The sequence below is a fragment of the Pteropus medius genome, unplaced genomic scaffold, assembly GCF_902729225.1.
Source record: "Pteropus medius unplaced genomic scaffold, Ma_sr-lr_union100, whole genome shotgun sequence".
Taxonomy (NCBI): domain Eukaryota; kingdom Metazoa; phylum Chordata; class Mammalia; order Chiroptera; family Pteropodidae; genus Pteropus; species Pteropus medius.
Window position 1 is genome coordinate 8557964 of NW_024345601.1, and position 27405 is coordinate 8585368.

The window sequence follows — 27405 nt, forward strand, 5'->3', positions numbered from 1 at the left end:
CGTTACAGGTAAAGACAGAAGTGGTTTTACCTTCATTTGTCAGTATCTACTTCAGAGCTGGACACATCTGTTACTCAATATATGTTGATATAGGGAGACAATTTAGGAGAGTAGAGAGAGTGTGGCTCCTGGGGCTGGACAGACTGTGTAGAGTCTTGTGGCTTGGTGATTTAAGCCACTGTATTCCAATGAGCAAATTATTTGCTCTTAGTCTATTTAATCTTTAACATTAAAGTAGTGATGCTGTACTCAAATATTATGATAAGAAACAAACAAGTTAACAGATATTCAGTGGCTTTTCTAGAATTTCTGTATTGGGGAACTTAGAGCAGATAGTACTCCAGGTGGCAGGTAAAGCAGGGGATGGCTAGTTTTCAGAAGATTGAGAACACATCATTAATTGAGAAAAGACTCTTGGACATAATGGAGGAGCTAATGGAGCCCTTCCAAACACCTCCTTGATGCAGCTACTATATCTACACACACACACACACACACACACACACACACACACACAGAAAATTTCTTACCCCAAGAAAATTGGTTATAGTCCTAGATTTTTAAACAAATTTATATATGTTTTAAATATTTAATTAGTTTTAGGAAAATATTTATACTTTGAATACCAATGGATACATTTTTATGATATCATATAACCTAAGTTAATTAAACTTGTCTTAAAATAAATAAAAATCTTAAAAAATAAGACATTAAAATTAAACATCTTATTATATCCAATATTTAAATTTTACAAACAATACACTGATCCTTGGTGCTTAAACTATGTGATATTCATAATTTGCTCTGAAGCTCTTTTTTACATTTTTCTTATCTTTTTATCTCTGAGCTGCATTCTGAATACTTTTCTTACGGTTCACTAATATCCTCTTAAGCTATGTCTAAGCTGCTGTTTAACCCATTGTTTAAGATTTTATTTTCAATGATCACATTCTGACATTTCTAAAGGTTCTAGTTTCCAAATTTGTCCCCCCTTTCTCAGATTCTCTATTCATTTTTTATGTCTTTAATCACTTAAATATGATTTTTTGTGATGTCTATGGTCATTGTTTTTGATATTGACTTCGACTGCTCTCGCTCATAGTGGATTATTTCCCCATGAGTTTTGTAATTTTGTAATTTTGTAATTTTGGACTTTGAACTTATCTTCTGTGGAAACTCAATGGGAGTGTAAGAATATGCCCTTTCAGAGAGTTTTCTGATAGTTTCTGCCAGGAATGGAGTGTGTATTATCAGCTCAGAAAACAGTTTATGTTAATTTCTTGACATAGGAATTCCAGTGTGAATGTGAATGTCAAACCCATGAGGCCAGTTCTATGGTTATACATTTTCAGAGTAGACCAATTGTCTTTCTTCATCTAGAATTGAGACAGAAAACATCATTGTCACCTCTCCTCACCTTTGGGTAGATTGTTCTCACCAGACTAAGTTTTGATCCTTGTTCCCCAATGGGTGTTAAAATCCAAGCCTCTGTGTTACTAAGACCAGAAAACACCCTTCAGGCCACCAGAGTTTCAGGTCAGTTCTTATAGGTTAAGATTTTACATTCCCTTTTTTTTTTTTTAAATTTTTTTTTATCCCTGGAATTTCTCTAACTTTATTGCAGGCTCAGCTCTGCATTTAAAATAATCTTATATTTTCTCTACTATTTCCACTTTGCAATGAGAGAGTTTCTGGTTATTAAGACTATAATGTTGACAGCAATTAAAGTCCTTAAGTATTTCTCTAGTGAAAATTCTCAGAGGAGGAATTTTAAATTTAAAAGGCATGTACATTTTTAGTGTATCCATACATTCAAATTTGATAAGTAATAAACAATGTTGAAAGCAGTTTGTACTTGTTGGAATATCTTATAATTCAAGAGCACAATAATAAAAACAGGACACCTTTTAAAAAATTTCTTAGCTCTTCGGTTAACTAAATTTGGTTCAACTTGCTTGTCTTTCATTTTAAGCATTACTTTATTAAAACTTTTAATTTTTTTCAGAAGCAAAAAAAAAGATAATATAAAAAGAAAAGCAAGTTTTAAAGTGTGAAGCTCACTGGTAGATTTTTGTTTCTGGTGCTTTTCCCTTTTAATAGAACATCTGTCTTATCATGAACTTTGGAAGTATAAATCCAAAAAACCTGAACATGAATGTTTATGGAATTCTGATGAACAAAAGTTTTCTAAAAGCATGGCCTCAAATTCTTACTTTAGCAAGGTGAGTATCCACTATATATATATATAAATTATATTTTCACATCACTCACATATATTCGGTTTAAGACTGAATGGTGAAATGAAGGAAGCCACTATATGATGATGGGGCAGGAATGAATTGCTGTGTATACTGTTATTTTTAGTGGCTCTCCTAGTCCCTAAACAGTCACTGAAGAGTAGCTTTGAACAAGCTGCAAAACCCTGAAAGGTCATAACCCAGGAGGGGAGAGACTTTAGAAACATGCACCAGGGAAGATGCAGATGGATAAACAAGCCATAAAGTGTACCAAATTTCATTTTTTCCAGCATTTCACTCCAAACTATTACCCTGTGAAAGTGGAATTTTAAAAGAGCCAACCTCAAACAAATCTATACTAATCTCCAGTTGGCCGGGTTTCCCTATCATTAATGAAACCCAGGAGGGTCCTCGATGTGAGGTGTGACAATTTGAGAGAAAGAGTGAAGATCACAGAAGTGAGAAACCTATCACCTTTTTTTTTATATCCTGAGGAGTATATGGGCTAGACTTAGCATGTCCAAAGTTCTTGTTGGCCAACACAGAGTTCCCACTGCTTGAGAATTGCACATGAATGGACACTCACCCCTGTGGTACCCCCACAACCAGTCTGGCCCAGCTCAGCCTTTTCAAAGGTGCCTTAGATGAGAGCATTCAGATCTGACAGCCACCTTCCACATGTCTTTTCTGAGGAACTAGGTAAATGCTTCCACATGAGATAAGGTGATGAGAATGAGAGATAGGATAAGAGACTGGTCTGACTTGCTGACCAGCCTGCCGTGGGATCATGACTCTGGGCTGTATAACTGGAGTATGATAGAGCTAACAAGATCTCTTCTATCTGATGAGAGTAAAAGTAGTTCATGTTGGGGGAAGATCTCTAGGAATTGAGATATCAGAGTATCATCTGCAGCAATTCTGCTTCCTCCTTAGAATGTGTCCAAAGAGTCAGAGTTAAGTCAACCATCAGACAGGAATAAGAGGTGGGCCTTGTCCATGCTCACTTTTCCTTTCTTACAGGTTGAAATCTGTGGCCTTGAAAACACACGAAGTGGTAAAGTTCTACAGTTTGGTAGAGTTCCGAGCATGAAAAGAGCCTGGGTCCTTGAAACACCATGTGGAGGAGGGTGCTTGCCAACCACAGACACTAATTTTGAGTTCTATATGGCAAAAAAACAGCCCATTACCTTTTGTTATGAAAGTTTAATCACTTTAACTAATAAATTATCATTCTGGGATTTATTTTCATTGTACTCCTGGATTAATTCTGCTCTTTTTCTGATGCCATGTCTTCCTTTTGTTTAGATGTGTTTATTGGAGTATTGGTCAAGTAATTATTTTAAAAGAAAGAGTACTGAGGAAATAAAATTTCTAAATTTTTCATGTAAAAAAAAAAAGAGTCTAAATTTCATCCTTCCTTGATTAGGTGGATTTTTTGGATATAACATTTTAGATTAAAAACTATTTTCCCTCTAAATTCAAAAGCATTGCTTAATTGTCTTCTAGTATCTAGTAATGCTAATGAGACATTCATGATAGAAAATGTGGCAGGGGATATAAACAAAAAATGTGCAAAAGACCAAGAGAACAGCCAACGTCCACATAAAAACATGCTTCACTAGTAAGTGCAAATTAGATATTAATGAAAATCTGTTTTCTTCTCTATCAGATTAATATAGATTATAAAAACATAATGTTCAGTACTGGCACAGATCGGGGAAGTTGAAAACTGGAATAAATTTGATGGAGGACACATTCATAATACTCAGAAATAAAATGTTACTTTTACCTTTGTAGGTGAGATTTTTTTTTTTCCCCCAGCTGGAAACATTTTAGTTCTCTTTATCTTTGGTGTAGCAAAATTTCATGAAGATGCTTTTAGGTAAAAATCTATTTTTAAGGTGAAGGGATTAAGTATTACAAACTGGCAGTTACAAAACAGTTACAGGGATTTAAATTACAGCATAAGGAACGTAGTGAGTAATAACTATGTATGGTGCCAGTGGGTATTAGACTTATCAGGGGGATCACTTTGTAAGTTATGTAAATATCTAACCACTACGCTCATCTTATTAGATATAAGTGTTCATCTTATTAGATATAAATGTTCATCTTATTAGATATAAATCCACTTTAATAAAATATTTTAATTTTTCTATACAATGTGCCTATAACATTGACTATACAGGAAATCTTTAGCATTTTGTCGATTTCTCTTAAGTTGTCTTAATAATAGAATATCTTACACATATATATTTTGAAGTTTTATTTAAGAATTTTTTGAGTTAAAAACTCTTCATAAATATTTAGTTGAAAATGTTTTAGAGGAACTAAATTACATTTTTTAATATTAATACACTATTTTATATATAAAGGAAAACCCATTTTGTCATAGGTGTCTATAATATGTGACATGATTTACTGATGTCTTATGTAATCAGAGACTTTTTAAAAGACTGGCAAAAAGTATATAAAATTGATATGGATACTATGAAAATAGTTGCTTGACTTAACTGTAATTATTTAAAAAATAGATACATTATTGGGAAATCATGTATTGTTGGCAAAAGAGATTATTTTTCCCTTTTAAATAACTCATAGACTGATTGGGTGCATCAGCCTGGTGAAAAATTTTCATTCAAAAGATGCCAAGATCTTTTCCATGATCTCACATGCTACCCATTCATTTTTCACACAGAGAACCTTATTCATGCTGGGGATCACGGTCAGGTTGTAGGCTAGTGAAGCCATTACACTTCTTTTGGTCTTCCTTACACATTTGTTCCATGTATGCTTCAAATCTGGAAGGAAAACATACTTATGGGTTGGAGAAACAAAGAAGCAGCAATTTCCTTGCTATATTCCTTGGACAGTGATGAAGTAGAGAGCATGATGTGGTGATTGGAGCCAGACCTAACTCTGACCATGGGCATTGCAGCCGACCCAAACCTAATTAAGAAAGATCCTGAATAAACTTGGGTGAGGGCCAAAATCACTAGCTCCTTCAATCAATATTTTTTTGATATAAAAATTAGCATCTAGGCTGAATAAAAGAGAGTACTGTTTTATGCCACATTAAAAATAAAAATCACGTCTTGCTTCTACTCTGACTTCCTGATGTTGGGTATTTTATTGAGTTGTATCTGTGATAACTTTTCAGAGAAGTTGACTTGCAACCATCAGATTTAAGCTTCTCATTTGAACCAAGGGATGCAACAAGAATGAGAGTGACAAGTTCAACCTTAAACCCTAACTGTCACAAGCATCAGCCTTTTCTCAACTGGTAAGCTGGTCTCACTTTTTCTCTTATTCTTGCTTGAATTACCTCTGTTAATATAAAGTTTACCTGAAATAATTTCTGTAGAAATTTGATTTGATAAGGAAGAGGGCATTAACAGAAAAAAGCAATGTCCTGTCAGAGTCCTGGGAGTTCTTTTTATGCTTTGCTAATTCTGTGACATCTTCAACACTGTTATCTTCCAAGATGATTTTGATATTAATCTTTCTGAGAGTCTCAAGAAGATAGAGTATGTTAGAGTTCTTAGTATAATGTCTGACAAATGATAAGTGTCCAAAACTAATTGGTTTATTATATTTTAAGATACCACATACTTACTTTAGAAATAATTTCTAGTCTTGATCCAGGAGATTTGTATGCAGGGTATGAGATAGAAAAAGGAAAGGTTAATGTTTCACTCATTCTAATGCCTTTGGTATCCTAAAGACTTATCATTTCATGAGGTTGAGACAAATTAAGGAATAAGTTAAGACATCTCAACCTTTTAGAGAGGTTCAGTGAAATACTTACTGATGAAATCATATGATTTCTGGGCTTGCTTCAAAGTAATCCAGTGGGAGTGGAAATGAAGTGGGTGGGGAAATTAGATAAAAAGACTGGCCATGAATTGATAATATTTGAAGCTGGTGATAGGTGCATGTGAGTTCATTATACTATTCTATATTTTACTGTATTTTTAAAATTTTCCTTAATAAAACTTTTTTAAAAGAGGATGGATTAGAAATATATATATATATATTTTAGCAGTTAGACTGTTGTCAGCTCAAAGCTGAGTTCCTCCCCAAGAATTGCCTTCAGATAAATAGTTTTGGGCATGGTAACACCCTTCCCCATACTTCTACCCTGGTAGCTTGCATCCTGTGACTAGTTGATGGCAGAGAGAACATAAAGTCTCCTTTGCCTCATTTTGGGATAACTCTAAAGGACAGTCTCAGCTGCATAGCTCCCCATGGGATTGACTAAGTCCTTTGCTATGGCGACATCACAGTTCAACTTCTTTTTCCAATCCTGTTCCCTCACTCCAACCCAGATATTGTACCATTGTGTGGTCTCAACAGTGTGCCGGTAAATATGTAACAGCTGGCTCTCCAAATCCTTAATTTGTAGTGTTTGCCACTTTCCATGGTGTAAATATTTCCAGTACGGCCAATTTTAAGCTATCAATGTGATGTCATTGAATACAGAATTGGGAAGAGATGAGCACAATTGGTTCTCATGACATATTGCAAGCCAGTGCCAGCCACCATTGCCAATTTTCCTCAATAGAATTCTTAAATGCAAATCTCTACTTCAGTTGTTTTTTAGGATAACCCAAACTAAATCAACACAAAACCACCAATTATTTTTAATATCAATTTTGGTGATTTGTTTATTAAAGAGACTGACATTTCACAGGAAGCATGAAATTAGTCACCTCAAACTTTTCAGTGAAACACATACACACATGCATACACACACTACAACACTGTAAGACAGTGTCCCACAATAATTGCTTAGAAACATTTAAAATATAGACTCCTTTTAATTTCTAAACATCGCACAATTGCATAGGGTGTTCTGAGAAAACAGACTTCAAATACGTTTTTCTCACTGAGACCAGGATGAATTGCCAAGAAATCACCAGATAAGTTGAAGAAGCATTTGTTATCATTGCTGAAAACAAAAAATATATATATTCAAGAATTAAAGTTTCATCGTCAGAGCTTTTAAGTCAGAGTAAACCACTTATATTTGTTACCACTGAAGAAAAATACAGAAGAGCATTGCATGTTTGAAGAACTGTTAAGACTTTCACCCTATGCAAGAGTTATTGTTGGAATAAATAAATAATCAGAGATTAAAGATTTTTTAAGGGGTAGAAAAGATTAAACAATCACCTTCTTAATCAACCTCATTCTACATGACATATATATTATTATCTTATCAGCTCAAAGGGAGCTAGGTCCCTTCTTATGTGCTCAGGAAGCATACCACTTGGATTACAGTTGCTCTCACAAATGTATATTCAGCATAGGCTCTTGGACAGAGATGAGTCTTTTATCAGGTACACGAGAAAGTAATAAATTGCCTCAGAACTCTTGGTTCTTGATGAAGGGAGAGTAACTTCCTCCGCTTCCCATGACAGATGGCTAAGTAATTAGTTTTCTATTGTAAGCTAGACTCAAGATCCTCCATAAATGTAATAATGATAGGCATTTCTGCTCATGAAGACACCCCCGCTAGAGCCTTAAAACTCAAATCGTGGGTGTGAAGATCACAGACATTCAGAATGGAAGGGGATCTTATTGCCTGCTGCACCTTATGGAAGTCCCAGATGTTCGCTGCCCTCTTTGTCTCCTTTTTTTTTTTACAGGACTGAAGACATTCACGCATTTTGGACAGTTAATTGGGGTCAATTTCATTTAAATGCACATTTTCAAGAGAAAAGACTTACTTGTCTTCCTTTTCTTTGCACATTTACACAACATATGTTATCTTTGCATAACTAATGCTCTACCAGTTTATTGAGAATGATTGGAATTTACTTATCAAAATCGGTCATTGGATAGGGCACCTGCATTTTCAGAACCCACTTTCTCTCCTCTTCCGCTAATGGTACTTAAAAACATTCATGAGGAACTTTATAGTACTTAAAAATGTGCATGATCCACTCTTAAACTGTTATACTTACTGGGGGTTATAATTTCCCCATCAAAACTTTCCATGCAGATCACCTTTATCTTTTAATAAGCCTTAAGTATCAAGGCATATTGCTCCACCCAATACGGGTGCTTAGGGGTGCATTTCTATCTCAATGCACAGCATGAAAGCTTGGGTCCATCTGTGTCACACAAAGTCAAACCTCTCTTGAAGTGATTTGTTTATAGTGTCATTTGATGGAGTGGAATGTTCTGTAACTCATTCAAATTGTTACAGAAGCTTTGCTAAAAGGTCACCACTGCTCTTTAGAGTTTCCAAATCTGGGCACCATCTGCGAGCTTGTTAAAGATAAGGTTTTCCTCTGGCTTTTTCCATACCAACTAGATCCAGTTAGCAAAGGGGTACTATTCCAGGGAAGTTTGTGTTCACATCAAGTGAGAGAGAGAGAGACAGAGAGAGAGACAGAGAGAGAAAGAGAGAGAGAGAGAGAAAGGAAGAGATATAAAAACAGAGAAAGACAGAGAGACAGAAACAGAGGGAGAGAAGGGAGAGAGAGAGAAGGGAGGAGAGAGATACAGAGACGGACAGACAGAACTGAAGTAAGTTATAGTTAATTGCCAATAGTGTGCAAGCCCACTTTGCACTAAAATGAAGTGCATGTGCAGATGACAGTACTATTTAATGTTAATAGGCGTATATGGGGGTGTCAGTCTTGAAAAAGTTGAGTAGAATTTGATTTTCCATGTTGTTTTTGAATCAATACATTTTTTCAGGTGTAGTCTTGGGAGTCAACTCGAGGAAATTGAATCACCATTTATTTAAAATTCAATAGGAAAATGACAATTCATTTCTTAAAGTCATAAAGTTTATGCATGCTGAACATTCGTTCCATAGGGTACTGAAAATATTCAAGTTGTTATAACTTTATGGTTTTAGTCTAGGCCAAAAATTGGCTTGTGCTTTCTTTCTATCCCCTTTATGAAACGAAAGTCTTAAATTTTCCAAACCTCAAAAGCTCAGCTGTAAAACTGTATGAGACCAGCAAGAGGAAAAGGAAAGTTTCCTTCAAAGATGTCTCTAGTTGCTGCTGGCCAATTCTGCTCTCTTCCTTGAAACACTAACTATGGCTTGTGACACTTGTCCTTGGAAAAAGTCCAAATGTGGTAAATGGTAGAAGCAACATGTCTTTACACTCCTGCCTGGAACTTCTCATGATACCGGGTTCTAGCAGGTGTTTTCATGCATGCAACAAGAAGGTCGGCTACTGCCCACCACTCTTACCCATGTCTGCAGATGAAATAAAAATCAAAACCCTGAATTAAAAATCAAAACCCTTTCATTTGGTTGGAAATCCTGAAAGAGTCTGAACCAAAGAGGCTGCATGGTAGCAACTAAAACACAGGCTCCTTGCTATTAAAAATATTCTAAGAAGTGTGTGTTTATGCATGTATATCTGTAAGGGGATACTTGGGAGAGGAGAGCTTAAAATCTAAAATCATATTTTTGTCTCTTCAGTCCTGAGTTGGAGACATTAAATTAAACTGATTCAGAAACCAAAATTATCCTTAGAAAGGGGGAGAAATCCATTTATATTCCTTTTGAGGCAAGAAAAGAGGTCTTTCTGGCAAAGTCTTTAGGTTCCATTCAGGATCAGGAAATTTAATCGTCAAGTTCAAAACTCGTTTCATCATAGAGTTCAGGGCGCGCTGACTTCCTGTGCCGGGAATATTTCAGTTGCAGGAGATCGCCCATCTCATCCAAGGCTTCCAAAACCTGGAAAGAGATTGCCTTCCATCAGTTATCTTTGAATTTGTTAAGTGTCTCTGCTCTCCTGTACAGAGAGCCACAGCCTTCTTTTGCCAGATTCTTTGATTTTAAAGAAAAAGAGAAAGATCCAAATCATAAACCAGCGCTAGAGAGATGCTAGTGCTAATCTAAATGTTTAACTTATTTTTGGTGTATAAGGAGAAGAATAAAAGCATCTGACCCATGCTTACCCTTTAGCTTTATTTTAAAATTTAATGACTTATAGATAGCCTTGAAGAAGAAACAGATAAGATTGTGGATTACATTTGGGTTATGTCTTCATGACACAGCAAATCAACCTGGCTAAGAGCGAAATAAAACATTGTGGGAGAGGATTAGCATCCTCCTCTCTCTCTCATGCCTGCTCCCCCACCCCTGCCTCACCCCTCTTCCCTCCCTCAGTTTTAAATACTCATCTCTGTGTTCTATAGAATAATAGATTTTAAAACTACAAGAGACCAAGAACTCATCTGTTTTAATTCTCTTAATTCAGGCAGGTAACTGTATGCCCAATTTTACAAATGAAACAACTGAGATCAAGAATGTACAAAGTGTAATTTTTACTTCTAGTATATCACTAATCTTATGGTATTGGGCATAATTTTTTGACCTCTTTTTCTGACCTGTCAAATGAAGAGGAAGACAACATTAAAGTCTAAAGCTTTGAAAAAGGTGAAGTGAGAGTTGTTAACATTTGAGTGAATGACTAATGCGTAATGACCCTTTCAGTCATTCCCACTTTTATATATAATAACTCATTCATATATAATTGGTGAACTTAAATAATTTCATATATAATATTCATTTCCACCTTCATGTTCCTGCAGTTGTCTATATTTCTTTTTCCAGATGAATTTATTCTGCTTGGTATTATCATTAGTTACTTATTTATTAATATTCCCTCTTAGACTTTTACCCCAGGGTTTTGCATACAGGAGACACTCAATAGTGTTGGATAAATTGTATTGACATTATGAGAAATTTCCATCAACCTCGAACTGATTGAGATGGCTTAATTCTCTGAGAATACTCATTCACATAAAGATTAAATCAAAGGACAATGAAATGTGGTTTTAAAGTCATTTACACCTTATGTAAATGGCTGATAGGATAGATCTGTCTTTGTTTTTGGTTTTGCCAACATATTGCCTATATTGGTCATATTTTTTATGACTATAAAAAGTGGCTATCAAAAATGTCAGTATGCAGGCAGTTGATCATGAAATAAAATATTAAATTAGCTTTGCATGTAAGAGCTAGTAAATAGAACAATATTTGGCTATTCAGTCAGTATTTTCTATGAAATCAAGACACTGACTTGATTCAAGTCTTGACTAAACTGATTTTTTTGTATCTACTGACTTGATCACATTGTTGGGCAGTGTTGCATACTTTTGTTTTTTAGCAGTGAGGTTTTACAAATTAATTAATTAATTATTTTGGTTAGACATCTATATTGTTCATAAATGATTCCCCCAATTGCTCCCTCCCTCCCCTGGCCCTCCACTTAGTCATCATGTTAATGCTAACTGCATTCCCTGTGCTGTGCTCTCCATCCTCATGCCCAACTATCAACTACTAATTTGTACTTTAATCCTTCACCCTATTCTCCCACCTCCTCAACCTCCCTCTCCTCTGTCTGTCATCAAATTGTCCACTATATTTGTGAGTCTGTTTTTGATTAGTTTGTTCTTTTTGTTCCTTAGATTCCACATATAAGTGAAATCATATGGTATTTATCTTTCTCTGTCTGACTTATTTCACTCAGCATAATAACCTCTAGGTCAATCCATGTCGTTGCAAATGGTAGGATTTCATTTTTTTTTTTTTTTTTTTTTGTGGCTGAGTAATATTCCATTATATATATGCACCATAATTTCTTTATCCAATCATTTGCTGATGGGCATTCAGGTTGCTTCCATATCTTGGCTATTGTAAATTGTGCTGCTGTGAATATTGGAGTGCATAGATCTTTATGAATTATTGTTTTGATATTCTTTGGATAAATACCCAGAAGTGCAATTGCTGGGTCAAAAGGTATATCCATTGTTATTTTTTTGAGAAACCTCCGTATTGTTTTCCATAGCAGCTGTATCAATATGCAATCCCACCAACAATGTATGAGGGTTCCCTTTTCACCACATCCTTGCCAACACTTGCTGTTTTTTGATTTATTGATGATAGCCATTCTAGCAGTGAGTTTTATCGGTGTTGTTTTCATAAACCTCCCAGGAAAAACCCGGGGAAACCCAAGCCATCTCAATAAAAAAAATGCACTCAAAATCCAAGGTACCAGAACTGGAGATTCCACTGGCCTGTGCTGTACTCACTGTGTCTAACATCTCCCGGGTATGTGCTGCTGAAAGACAGAATCGTGCCCGAGCTTCTGCGAGGGGAGTAGCTGGAAATCCAACTACAACTACCCCAATTTTTCTGTTTAATAGATGCCTTGCAAAAGCCCTAAAGACAAAAAAGGAGGTTAACTGAGAGATGACAAAATTATGCTGCAAAGAAAGGAATATGGCTACTTGACTTTTTTTATAACGATAAGTAGAAAATGATTAAAGTTATTAAATTTCTGTCAAATACAGTGGACAAGGAAAAGAGGCAGTCAGTCACCTGATGGCACCTATAAATGAGTGCTTATATTATGGGGCCTGGCATATTCATTAAACAATTTCAAGTACTGAATCTTTGACATTTAAGCAGAAAATGCAATGTACATGGCCCTGGCTTAACAAGTTTGCATTGATGTTAAATCTTTTGTCTGCAGGGTTCCTACAAATAAAAACCAAACAGCTAGCACAATGCAATTACATAAAGAAAGACTATATATCAAATTCAAATCTATATGTCTTTAAAACTTAATACCAATAATATAGTGTGGAAATTTTAAGAAGCCTATATTTAGTGACTATAATTTGAGGACCGGGACCAGAGAGTTTGTAAGAGCCAACCCCAAGCCATATTCTCACTCCAGAGCCAAAGATTTTATTATCCATCAAACTAGAGCTAGAGAATAGCAAGGGTCTTCTCATTTTTTTATGTGAATGAACACACCCAGGTATGTTCAGGGATAATAAATCCATTGACTGTTTGAAAGGGGAATGGGGCAGGAGGGATAAAGGAAACAAATGTGCAGATACATGGAGGCTGGCAGGTAGATGCAGCCTGTGGGATATAGTCATATAACTACAAAGTTCTTTAATGCAGGGTAAATCTTTGTAAACTATGATTCTTATTTCTTAACAGCTTCTAGCCACTTTTTGTTTTAGAGCTAATCTCAGTAACAATTCTAGAATATCAAACTTTTAAAGTCTGTAAATTTCTTGTGCCAAGAGCCAATGTCAGACGAAAAGATGTGCCCCCAAGTGAACCTTTCTTCCTTGTGATCTGTTGCTCTCTGCAGGAAACTTTAATTACTGAGTGTCTCTGCCCATAAGTGAGGTAAATGCCTCAGATCTGTTCTTAGCATTAAGAGGTTGCTGGTTTCTTATTTTAGGCCGGAAGCTGACAGCACCGCAAAAAACTTCCAGTCATAACTCGGGAAGAATTCTTGAACCAGACGTGGAGAGCAAGCCAGCTTGTTTATTCATTCCTCTCACTCTTTAGCTGTCTGCCTTTTGGTTGCGTCATGCAGAACACAGGTTATCGAATGAAGTGATGGAGATCGCCAAGACCTTCTGAACCCACAGCCTTTCCGGCCCCCTGGCTTGAGTAAGGCAAGATTCACCCTTTGATTTGTACTGGGAATGCTACAAGGAGGTAAAGCTTTCTAATCGAGAAAGCTTGAAAATAGAGGTTGTTCTTTCTCTTTCTTGATCACCCTATGGAAGGCTGCCCACGGAACTACACAGGATGAGAGCTCATAATTGTCTGAGAAACAAGGCAAGTGCTTTTATGGCTAGAGTACAAACCACCTGACCCATGATCTTAGGCCAGTCATTGGGACTCCCAAAGGAGTGTTTTCACTGTCTGCGTGTTTCTCTTTGTACCAGAGGAAGTGAGTTTTGCCAAAGAATGTAGAGGAAAATATATGACTGTTGATTCATTAAGCTAATCTGAGGCCTCCCTGGAGCACTTTTGAGCTTAAAACTTACACTACTAAACCTAGCCTCCTTCAGTTAATGCATATAATTGCCCTGAACATTTTATATAATGAGTCTCTGGGTTTGTACTACCCAAAGGAAATTAGAACTGGCATAGGCTGAAAGAAACTAAACTACATGAATAATAATAACAATAATAATAAATATTAGCACTGTGTTGCATACAGCATTATTGCATCTTGTGTCCCATCATCTTCTGAGTGTATGAGAGGACCATGAAAAGAAAACATAAGCCCCGTACCAAATAGTAAATACAATATATTCTTGACGATTAAATGCATATTTTATGTTTGAAAACACATTATACCAAACTTTATAGAAGATTACAGTGGTAGAGTTGCAACAGGACTCTTTTTCAAAAGTTGAACTGGCTAGAGATTATATTATCATTCTGCGGGAGGTGGAAATGTGGAGAAATCACATTTCTCTAATAAAATCAAAAATTTTTAAATGAGAAAGTAAAATAAGTGCTCATACTCTGGCTTATATAATTAACTCCCTGACTTAAAAGCTTCTTTACACATCAACTTTTCATTGAAGAAATATCAGAGAAAGAAATAAGGCCAGTTGTCAGGGCAGCTCCTGCCAACAATAGATGATTTGACCTTTTGTAACTAACCTGTTCTAAATTTCGTTAGACAACACAAACAATCACATTTTTTTTCCATTGTAGTGATTGATGCCTTTGAATTCATCAAAGATGACATTAAAGAGAAGAGGGTTAAACTTAAACCCTATGTTGCTTTAATGAGATGTGTATTTTTCCCCCTATGGACTAAAGCTTGAGAGGCTGTGCTGAGCACTGAAAAGAGCTCTGGTTTAGGAGGTAAATGGAACTGGCTTTGAATTCTGGCTCTATTACCTATAATCTGAGTGACTCTTAGAAAGTTGTTTAACTTTTGTGGGTCGTGGGGTCCTCATTTGTAAGCTAGGGCAAAGCATCCTACCCTCAATGGATGATCACTGGGTCTAAGAGCCTTAAGTATCATATAATCAGCATTCAGCAATGTTAGCTGAACCTTAAAAAAGTCTTAAATTGGAAGGCACTAGTTTGACATATCCTCCAGTGTCCAAAATCGCATAATTGATGCAGAGTATAATAGGATCTTTACTTATTATTTCCCCGGAAGCTCTATTTTCACTAATGTAACTAAAGATTGCAATAATTATTTTGGAGAGCCATGCAACCCCGGTGACTCAGTCTTGCACTTTGTTGAAAATAATAATAATCATGATGGAGGTAGAAGTAGTAGCAATAATAATGACTACCACTAATTGAGTGCTTATAATACAACAAATACTATATAGTCCTTTATACACATTATTAATACTATTAGTAATAACAGCTAACATTGCATATGTCCTATATAGGAGGCAACATATCGAATGTTGGTAGACCTCATCTTGTCTAATCTTCATAATGACCTTGTCAATTAATCGCTATTATATACCATTTTTAAAATAAGAAAACTGGGGTGTCAGAAGGTTGGGTAACTTGTCAAATATCTCCAGCTAGGAAGAGGCAGAGTCAAAATTCTTTTTCATTCCAAACATCTCACTACACTGTAAAGCATGACTTTCACATGAAGTTCCCTCTCAGTTCTATTTTTATTTTTCACATTAGCTGGGCTCCTGGCACATAAGGGAGCAGAGGAACTCCTGCTTTCATTCTGTTATTGTACAGTTGAATTCTTGAATTTAAATGCTTTAGTTTTTACTCTTCATGGACTCTTCTCATTGGATTGATTCATTTTACCAATCTTTTGAGATTCTAATTCCAGCTTACATTATTAAGGTCAGAAATATCCAGTACACCCCCTATTGCTACCCACCAGTGCTGTATACCTCACTCATAAAAATAAAACAAGTTGATATTTGGTGTCTTTATATGAGCCAATGATAAAATATTAGACTGACATGAGCTGAGTATGGAGTCTTTCTTCCAGAACACACTATTTGCCCAAGTACTTTGAATAAACGTAGGCTTTCTTTTGTGCCTTCCAAAATCAGATAGTAAAGAGTTTGGGGTTATCTGCTACTTTGAACCACCATTGTCATCCCTTTTTGCCATTAGCACAGAGCAAAATCCAATGTGATGTTTTCGTATTACATTGTCTTCTTGGCCATTCTAGGCATTAACCTCCTGACTCAAATTTGTGAACAAAGTTCTGAGTGGCAGTGAAGCTGTGGCACAATAAACAACTCACATGTGTGTTTTAACTGCTTGAGGTTTTGCTGTGGTGAAATGACACAAGAGCGTACTTTGAAGAATCAGTCTTGTGGGAACTTATAACTCGCTTTTACCCATCATGAGTCCTCAACTAATAGCCCTGGAACCTCTTTTCTATACCTCCAATACTCTGCCAGACTACTCAGACTGTTACAGAGCCAAACAGAAAGTTCCAACAATGGGTTTATGTTGAAAGAGAGTCAGGATCTTTAGAATCTGATAAATATATGTTGAATATTACTTTCCACCATGCACTTGGTCAGGAACACAAATAAATATTTTATGTTTAGAAAAGACTTTAACTTCTTTTTAATTATGGAGGTAATTAGTCTCTAGCAGGTTGAAGAATGACTCATATACAAAATTGTCTATGACATACTGAAAAAAGTCACTTTTTCCTCTTTATGCAGTTACTACAAATGCTCAATTTCAGAGTTGTGATCAGTTGTAAACAATCCCAAATAAGCTCACAGGACAGACACTAAAATTTGGTGTTAGGGGCATGAGCTTTGGGGCAAGCCTAAGTTTGAGTTGGCCTCTTGGTTTACTACTGCTTGACAAGTATGAGTTTGAGCAAGCTGTTTAACTGCTCTCAGCCTCAGTTTCTCCACCCTTAAAGTGAAGTTGCCTTCTTCTGAGGACGGCCACAAGAGTTTAACGGGAGAAAGCACAGAGCCTAGTAATGTTGATTTTAAATGTTGGGAGAAATAGTCTTCAGAAATTCTCTATGAGAAAGATCTTAGGGCAAGAGGAAGCACAGGACCATTCTTACTTTGCATTTGAGGCTTAGAGTAGTGACTCCTCTAAATTCACAAAGCTAGAAAATGGTGGGCCTTAGCACCTGGTTACCTTCTTATAAGACCTGTAAAAAGGCCTGGCTGATGGGCTGGCAGGGGCTTCTGGGAAGCTGAATTCTGAACTTGGCACTCTGTTCAAAGTGCACGATCAATGTCTGTGCTGAAAGAGCCTCATAGTGTCAAGAGCCTCATAGTCAGATCACCTGGGGGCTCAGGTGTTATTCTGAGAGTCCATTGGATACTCACGCTACTTTACTAGGCATGTAAAGAAGCAGAGGAATAACGGGAGATTCCTCATTGCCATAGACAATGAATCCCATTTCATTCAGTCTCTGTCGGAAGTATCTTGTGTTTTTTGCAAGTTGCCGTACTCTCTGCAACCCTGAAAAAAGACAGGCATGAAATCCGTCAATTCCCACCGGGAAGAGTGGGCAAAGGTCATATTGATTTGGCAAGCATTTCTAAGTCTTTGTGCAGGCCCGCATCATTAGCTGGGAGGGTGTGGCAGTAGAATGGGGAAAAATCTCCTGGTGAGCAGGTGTGGGTACTGATGCCTGGGAACTGCTCTGAGTCTGGAAGGCAGGACCCAAGGGGGATGGTACTGCCAGGTACAGACAGCAACTAAAGGCAGGCTAGGCAACAGGACCAAAATGAGGTGGGGGAAGGGGAAGGTGTCTAGCAAAAAGGAATGAGATGGACTACCATTTACTAGGTGCCTGTTGTATATGAACTCTGCACTAATTGCTTTAAAAACATGTCAGTTGTTGGTAGAAGCTTTTTAGCAAGCTGAGCTGGTTCATTAAATTGCTCCTCATCTAAGTCCTAATTAAAGAACATGTCATCCAATCTGAATTTGAAAGAGTAGCTAGCATATCCCCAGACAAGATAGGCCCAACTGAGACTAGGACTATTTAGTGAGGTGTTTAATGGTGGTAGAGTAATAGAGGGAAGGGAAGAGAGGGACCTCTACTTTCCCTAAGCAGAAAAAAATGACAGGGTTGACCCCAAATAGAAGGTCAAACCAAGGTACATGTGTCCATTTCCAGGTTATTAGCACTTCAGCTCAAAACCTTATCCTCCATCCTCAGCATGTGTCCTGGTGGTGATGCTACATATGCGAGATGAAAAATGGAATTAAAGAGCACAAAGAGTTCTGAATACCTCTGCCTTTTCCAGTTCTACCTCTAATCAGGGAAGTAAGGAAATTAGCCACAACTAGAGAGTGTTTGCTCACTAAGGAAAGTTGAATAAGATTGGGTATTTAAGTCTCCTTGAAATAAATCCAATGTTTGCATTTGATACAAAGTTACTATTCAGTAGGAATGCACTGACCTCCATTCTGATTGATCAGGTATCCAAACTGATTAGAGCTCTCGATCTACCAGTTATTCAATATTTTGAGCATCATTCCTCACTGTCTGCAACTCCCCAGATGGAAAATGAGTAAAAAATCCAGTAAACATGTTCTCTAGTTCCTTTTTGGAGAAATGGCCCCAGATTGTGCCTTGACAATGGGTTAGGAAATGGCACCCCCTCCTAAGCATCCTTCGTCTAGGAGACCATGATGTTCAGGCAGAGTTCACCCAGCTTTTCCTCTTTGCTATGAGGATAGCATGTGATGAAGACCTGGCTAATTGGAATACTCCATCCCCCTGATTATTGGTTCAGTGATGGAACACAACCTAGGTCTATCAGTCTTTTAGATCTACTGAGAAAGAAGTGTAAGAATGAAGTCATTCTCAAGCTACATCTTTGTCACCATAGGGAGAAAACCTGCTTGAGCATGATGTTGACCTAGAAGAAAGCAAAGGCACAAGACAGCATGAGTCCTGATGGCATCATTGGAACTCTTGTGTCTAGCCATGTCTAAGTGAGTCCATCCTTTGGACTAGCCCTATTGTGTGAACCAATACATTTCTTCTTCTTACTTAAGTTACTTTGAGTTGAATCTCTATAACCTATAACCAAACATGTCCTAGTAATACAAGTGGTCACTAATTGAATGAAGTTAACTCTAAAGGATAATAATAATATAAACGATAATAACAATTGTAGCTTGTATTTTGTATTACAAATATGTAATGTCTGTCACCACTAACTTGACATTTAATGATTTCTTTAGTTCTCATAACTACTGTGTTAATGTAGATGTTATAATCTCATTTTATACATGAGAAGGAGCCAAATAATTTACCCAAGTTCACACTGTTTGTAGGTAGCAGAGCCAGAATTTGAGCTCAGGTAATTGGGTTCTAGATTCTGTGTTGTTAACCCCTATATTACTGTGCTCTTCCCAATAGCAGCAATAGATGATGTCTGCCCAGATAATGGATGGTGGCCATCTCTCCTTCTCAATAAAATTTACCTCTGCCAGCTGTTAGGATCATTGTTATACTAATTTTTCTAGTAGAGGCAATTGAAAGTTGAGGACTTAGCAAGCTTTAGACAGACTCATGTTGTGAAAGATAGGGTGAGAAATCAAAGACCAGAATCTGGAGCCTGCCACAGAGAGAGACTAGTGATCCCCTTCACTTGGGGTGAGGAACCTGAAAAGCTATTCCTGAGAAGTAAGGCTGAACCAGATGTAGACAGCCATCCAAAGGGCACTTTCTTTATCAAACATCTGACATTTTAAACTAGGCTCTATCACTCTCAAAATATTTCAGATATCTTTTGAGATTTTTTTCTTTGCTCATCAGGCTCCAAACTGCTTGACTCCTGTGACATTATAAATGTATTAACAATATATGCCAAAAAATGGAGATTCAGTTGAGTGGAACCAATCAAGGAGGAAGATGTCGAATGCTCCAATTGTCTCTACTTCTTTTCTGTTATTACCTTTCACCTAATCCAAGTTCTCAAGGAAGATTCCTCCCAAAGTCTGCAAGCTCTGAGAAAGCAGGTTGGGATAGAAAAAGCATATGGCTTATTGTACTTATTGACCTCTTACTCCTACCATGCTGGCCATAGCTAATAAATGCAGGACACCTTGACTCAAAGACAGTCCATTTGGGTGTTGACCGAGGAGTCATGAATTGATCTATCACAGGAACTTTGCCAAAGAGAAATAAGTATGAATTAAACCAAACTAATAAGATCCTCTTACTGTAAAGTGTGAGTGTGAAAAATTTAGAGGGAACCAACAATTAGTGGTAAGACTAGATATTGTGAGTCATAGAGAGAAAAACCTACTGTCAGAATCTATAAGACAGAGGAAGCCATTGGTCAGTAGAAGCTATGGTAACCCACGAAGAAGAGACGTAGGCAAGTCAGTCAATAAAAACAGAAAGAGATGAAATAAAAAGAGGGAAAAGCATATAGTTCAGTGGAGGAGACAAATATTAACCATAATCACATGAATGGATATAAAATTGCAACTCTAATGAGTGTTATAAAGAACGCAATTTGGTGTTATGAGAGGCCATATTAAATTGGATGGAGTTTGAGGAAGTCAATAAATGATAGTGAGCTGAGATCTGAATGATAAACAAATGTTAATCTGGCAGGGAAAAAAAAAAAACCAACAGAAAAGAGTGTTCCAGGCACAGGGAATAGAACAGGTGCAACACTCGTGTGGTTTGTAGAACAGAGTGGTCGAGAACCAGGCAAGATGTGTTTGAGTGTGGGGCATGATGAAGCTGAAAGGATGGGTAGATTGGGGAAAAAAAGTACAGGGATTGAAGAATCCAACATATAATGGTTGGGAAGAGGAGGAGGAACTTAAAAGGAGACTAACAGCAATTGGAGAGGGAGCAGATAAATCAGAAGACAAAATAGTATTAATTGAATTTATCAACATGGCTGTTATTGATAACCTTTACTTTCAGGTCCCTTGTTGGGACTCGGTTTTTTAAAAAAAACAAGTAGTTGCAAGTATGATTTACTTTAATTTATATGTGCTTTTATTTTCACACACATTTTCTTCTTTTTCAAAAAAAAAAAAAGATAAGCCTCTCCTCAAATTGCAGATTTGCAACACTCCCAAGTAAGGGATTTAGAGATATAGAACCCTTTGTATAATTTTTTTTTTTTTTTTGCATAGATTCAGCCTCCTTGGTGCTTAAAGAAAATTTGTTTTGTAACACGCCAAAGCATTCCTTAGAAACTAGCGTGTATACAGAGAGCCGCCTATATGAAAGACAGAACTAGAAATTAGGAAGGAGAATACTTGTCTTTATTTTCCAAAAAAAAATTCATACATACATTGAAACTGAGTGTTTAGGGAGATGAGGACATGAGTAGGGGGAGTTGGACAGGGAAATAAAAGAAAAGAGGGGAGGGATAAGACTTGTTTTAAAGAAGGTGATTGAAATATACATCCCAGCCACCAAAATGTATTCCATATGGCCTATCCTCCTGTGTGTTTAGCTTTTTTTGTTGATTGTTAGTTTCACAATGAATAGATGAGTTCATTAGGCTGGGTCTGATGAATCCTAAATGATCTCCGTCAAAGACTAGAAGGATTTCCTGGTCTGGAAGTGCATGAATGACTTAAATTGCTTTTTCCCAGTGGCATTATCTTTGCACTTGCCCCTAATGATTCATCTATCATTGGGCTGCCTCGCTACTTAATTGGCCCCGTCTGTCCCCTCTGCCTTGATTAACCCAAGTAACTGAATCATTAGCTAAAGTCATCACTTTACTGCTTCGAGATCCTTTGGAGAGTTGACTGAACAGATCAGAATATCAATCCTAGGGGTAGCTGACTCTTAAGAACTGAATGTTTTATTCTCACCCTGTCTTCCTTATCTTTGAACCATTTAGCACAGCATGGATTACAAACCATTATGACACACTTTGTGGTCACCATGTTTTCTCATGGTGCCTTTGAGGTCTTTTGAGTTGGCCAACATACAGCTCCTTTCAATTACTCCATTGCTCACTCCTTAAAATTAGAAACATTCTCCTACTCTTAGAGGGCCTGGGGGCAGAGAGGAATTTGTACATATAAAATGCTACTCATCTAGACAGGATGTGGGTGATTTTATTAATTATGTTGTGCTTTGAGATCCTTGCTTGAAGAGGGTTTTGTAAAAGTAGAAGGAATTTTTAGCACTTGTCCTTTCAAGGAGGGATAGCCATTCCAGGTGGTATTGAAACTGGGCATTGCAGCCACATTGTCTTTGCAACACAGTAAGTCCATCATAATTTCTGATCTTTCTTCCATCTATTCCACAGAAGACAAGGAAGGTCCCTGTGCAGATAAATAAATAAATGACTGATCTCTTAAATAGGGATCTGGAGAGTTTATCCAAGTGTTTATTTTGCTATATTCTGGGTCTCCTGGGGAGGCTGTTGAGTGGAAAAGAATAGGCTTTGGAGTTAAATGGACTGGGCATCAAACTCTACCTGGACAACCTAAGATCTTAAAACCTCAGTTTTACCTGTAAAATTAGAGAAAAATAAGCTTATATCACAGGAAAATTTGGAGAAATAAATGGGTTAATGCAAGGAAAGTGCTTAGTACTATGCCTGGTATAAGACAGGTGCTTGAAAGATTGTTACCTTTTTCCTTTAGGCAGCTGTTCTCAGCAGCCTGGGTGCCACCTTAGACTTCTCTAGAGAGCTTGACAAAATCCTGTGCCCAGGCTACACCCAAGACCATGCAAATAAGGATATCTGGGGATGGGACCAGGAATGAGTTTTGGTTTTCACAAGTTATAGCCAAGAAGACTAAGATGCCTCAAAACAGCTGTCATTACCAGTTCACCCCACAAGGCCATGTATGGCAGTGTTAGATACCTGATTGTCCTGGCTGAGTCATGCTCCCTGACTGGACATAGAAAGTAAAAGGTTAGCATATGTCATGATGACATCCCTGCAGTTTCTGAGTGCTAGGGTGCTTTGATAATACATATCGTGGAGGTGACCTATTTCCCTGACAGCTATCTGCTCCAAAGTGTTCACTCAACTTGAGATCAACCCAGTGTCAACCACTCTACTCTCATGAGGGAGGATGAAATCAGAGATGAACCCATCTGGGCAGATGACCTGCATGTGCTGTTTCAGCCATTCAGGTTTCTAGCTCTGCCGACTTGAGAGATGGGCTAGGTTAATGGAGGCCACACATACTTTAACCTTCTCTCCAATGCTGTTAAAACAAAAACAGCTGGAGCAAGGGAAGGAAAACAAATAAAATACAAAGCATCCCACTACAAAGCTTTGCAGTCCCCTAATAAAAACAATCGTCTGTGGCCTTTCTAAAAATAAATTTGGGACAACTCAATCTCCAAAGGACCAGAAAGAATTGTGGACAGAGACGACTCCCAGAGGAACCTGTCAAAAGCTATTGAAGGAAAATGTCTTTTCTATTGAACCATCAGCATGTAAAACAACAGCAACAACAACAACAACAGAGAGAGAGAGAGAGAGAGGTCATTTCCTTCTATGAGACTAAGTAAAAAAGGGGAATTTGATGATTTTGTGAGCCGACGCCAGTGCCTCTCTCTATTTTCCACAGACTTTGCAACTCACTTTTGAACAGAGGAAACAAGAATATGCCCAGACGCCGCTGGGTGACTTATTGTATTATTTCCCGGACTTAAAAATGTTCATGCAAAAATACATGCTGCTCTCCTTTCTTTAATTATTTAGCACATCACCACTGTCCGAATATAGGCTGGATGACCTCAAGCATGCTCCTAGGAAGCATTGCTTGGAAAATGTGGTCCTTTTATTTAGAGATGGGAAGAATCTTTCCATTAAATATGTCTCACAAGAAGTCAATTTTACTGAAACATCAAATTGATATTAAAGAATGCCTGCAGTGTTCTAAGAATGCCTAATCTCCCTGCTTCTTTCCCCTTCTTTGTCTGCCCAGTCAGCCTTGCTTCTTTCCCTGGCATGGGGAGGGGGTGGGGTGGGGTGTTGGGGAGAGACCTTGGAGTAAAGTTTCAACGTGGCAGCAGGAACCCAGCGTCTGTTATTTTAAGCTCTGGATACCAGACAGGACATTTTGTTTCCAACACACTCAGGGGCAGAGAGATCTCAGTAAAGATCAAGAAGCAAGAATCATAAGAATCACATTAGCAGTGACAAGCTTCCCAGTAGGATGGAGAAAACAGCGTTTGGAGTGGTTTGCTGAGAGGAATGCACATTTTTATCAGGCACTGAAGCTTTCCCTTTTGATGTCCGGATTCCAAAGTTATGGCATGGTTTATAGTCACATACACATGTTCCAAGGACTCTCCATGCCACTCAGTCCTAACCCCGTGAAAAGCATGCAGGAGCAGGCAGATCGGACATCAAGAGTGGATGGCTATCTGCATGGCCTGATTTCAAGGACCCTGGAAAGACACCACTCACTCCACCTTCACACCCACTGCTCAAATACACCATCAGAGGTTTAATCTACAAGGAGGGGTGAGAATGGACATCTCTTGTGCACCAATTATGATCCAGGAAGTGTGTTTTGGGGCCCCCTTTGCAGGTGAGGAAACTGAGACTGGAAGGTCATTAATGTGTTACCCAGCTGACCCAGAAACTGGTTGTGCCTCTGAGTCTATCAAAGTCTGTTTTTAGGAAAGAAGCTGGTAAACTCATTCCCGATGAGGTGTGAATTCCATGATTCATGGATTCATACGTATCACAAATGAAAAGCCCTCACTATGTACAAGAGCCAGGCCAGCTGCCAAGGTAGAATAGAAGATGAAAAAATTCTGAGACTGTTAGGAAAGATATGATCTAGTAGCAGGCAGGGAAGATATCAGATAATATACAGTTGAGAAGAAGAGCCATTAAGACAGACATAGACGTTAGCAGGCTTTTCGCATACAAGTACTTCATGAATACTTACAGAATGAACAATAAGATTTAATGTTAATTTGCATTTAAATAGAGAGCAGTATCTTAGCAAGTCACTAATTATGAAATTTTACACATTAAATGGGGTAATTTGGAAGGCTAGGGGTCTTCTGAGAACCTTGTAAATTGGTAATTCTTAAGCAGAAGAACTCAGCAGAATTTTCTGGATTTTTTTCCCCCTAGAATACACACAGTAAGACCTCCTCTGTAAAGAGTCTATTCCAGAAGAACTGGCATGAACCTTTTAGAAAAATTCCATAGGCAACTGTGGTGTGCACCCCCAGTTAAGAACCACCACTCCAAGTCATAAATAATATTGTGGTTTTTTGATTCTACAAAGATAATAAGGCTGATTTTAACTGAAGACAACAGAGAGCAATTTAGTCTCAGAGTATTTTGTCTTTAGTCAACAAACCTGTGAGTAAGGTTCGACCTGACTTTTTTTTTTTTAATATGAAGATGAGCAGGTTGTTCATTATCCTGGAGCCTCAATTTACTGATCTGTTAAATGAGGATGATAACAATAGCTGTTCTACTTCTTTCCCAGGATATTGGTGAGGATGCTACTTAGTGACAATTGTGATAGTGGAGAATTAAAAGATGAATGTATCTACTATTTTCAAGGAGTGTATAGACTAGAAAAATCCATGTAATTATAAAGGAAGGTAGAAAGTTGATTGCTCCATGAAAGGAATGCTCTGGGAATTTGGAGCAAAGACCTAGCTAGATGTGGTATGTTAACATCTTGTGCATGTAAGTTCAGAGGTGGGGGAGGGGCAGCAGGGAAATGGGTAACTCAATTGCTTAGAATGTGAGAAAGATCAGTGAAGTCAGACCACTGAGAGCTACAAATGCTACTCGAAGAGCTGGAAGTTTTTGATGAGTAATAGGGAGCCATGGCTGCATCATGAGCAGGAAGTGCCGTGTACTGAAGAGGTTTAGGAAGAGAAAGCTCATTGTGTATAGTGCATGGATTAGGATGAGGAAAAAGCTGGAGGTGGCAAGACAAGATAGGAAGCCAGAGTAGCAGCAAACTCTGAAGTGGATGAGCAGATGTATGTCAACAACTTTGTGGGAAGAAGGCAAAGGAAGAGGCAAAGGACAGGTCCTGGGCTGAGTAACCCGTTAATGGGCCCTTAAAAGGGCTCTGAGAAATGATGCAAATAAAAATGCTACCAGGAAGCCCCATCTGGGGCAGCTGCCTACATGCTTTGAACCTCTGGTTTTCACTGTTTGCTGGGTGGTGGTGCACTGAGGAAGCCTCAGGGAGGGGCTTGTGAGGAAAAATTGAGGGAGAGGCTCAGGAAATGGGAGATCAGACCACCCTGCTTCGCAGCCTGACCCCACTACAACAGCAGCATCAAGACTAAGTGCTCAGGGACTGTGAGCCCAATGTCTTGGGTTCAAAATCAGCTCTGCCATCTTGGACAAGGTACTCCATCTTTCTTTACCTCAGATTACTCACCTGTAAAATGGGACTAACAATAATGATAATAATAATACCCATTATATACTGTTAATGAGGATTAAATATTAAGCACTTAGAAGAGTGTCTGGCACACTCTTAGCCCTATACGAGTATTGTATTTAAACACTATACGTATTTTATAAAAGGGACTTCCATGTACATTTCACTTGAAAAAAATTCTATGGTTCAAAATATTGAAACCACTTATTTGAACCAAAGACTAGACTGACCGACTCGGATTTGCCCTTGAAAGTTGGGCCCTGTGATCAGTGGAAGTGACCTGTGGCATCTGCAGCCAATCTGGCTGTTCCTGCATCCCCCTCAATCCTTCTGGTGTCTGGAACCGGTCCTCAGATATCTTATCTCCCAGAATTAAGTATTCACCAGATTGATTTTCATTCTTAGTATTCAAGTTGAAGCACATGATCACTGGAGATCTAACTACCTAAAGTCTTCCTATTTTACAAAGGTAAAAGAAAAAGATTCAAGAAGAGGGGGATCTGATGTGAAGGAGATTCTCCACTGATGTTTTTAAGGTGAATGGGGGCCACATGGTAAGGAATTAAAGCAGTCTCTAGGAGATGAGAGGGGCTGGGTTGGCAGCCAGCAAGGGAACCTCTGTCCTGTGACCCCCAAACAATTGGGTCCCACCTCAACTACATGAGCTTGGAAGAGGAGCCTGAGCTCCAGAAAAGAGGGCAGCTGCTGCCACCTTGATTTCAGCCCTGTGAGATCACAAGCTGAGAACAAACCGTGTCTAGACTCTGACCCATGGAGACTGTGAGATAATAAATGGCCATTGTTTTGAGCTACTTAGTTTGTGGTAATCTGTTATGTAGAAATAAAAAAGGAATACAGTCTCTCTAGCCCAGAGCACCTGCTGGGCTTCTTCAGGCACAAATCCACCTGCTTAATTCTCTCCAGCTGTAGTTGCTAGGGTAGCTGGTTTTCTCCACAAACTTCTGTAGACAAGACTGGGGCTAGGGTATGGCCCCTGCTGCATTTGGGGGTTTTGCT

The 27405-nt window shown here is 38.0% G+C and overlaps 1 protein-coding gene across 1 annotated transcript in view; it reads right to left on the minus strand.

The window, feature by feature from the left end:
- Nucleotides 1-7037: 7037 nt before the first annotated feature.
- Nucleotides 7038-27405, minus strand: part of SPTLC3 (serine palmitoyltransferase long chain base subunit 3) — a 147879-nt gene continuing 127511 nt past the window's right edge. Inside the window, exons 10-12 of the mRNA XM_039874475.1 lie at nt 17364-17499; nt 12312-12441; nt 7038-9948 (exon numbers count right to left, since the gene is read on the minus strand). Coding sequence (XP_039730409.1) covers nt 9835-9948; nt 12312-12441; nt 17364-17499 — 380 coding nt within the window. The 3' untranslated portion in view covers nt 7038-9834. The remainder of the gene's footprint in view (nt 9949-12311; nt 12442-17363; nt 17500-27405) is intronic.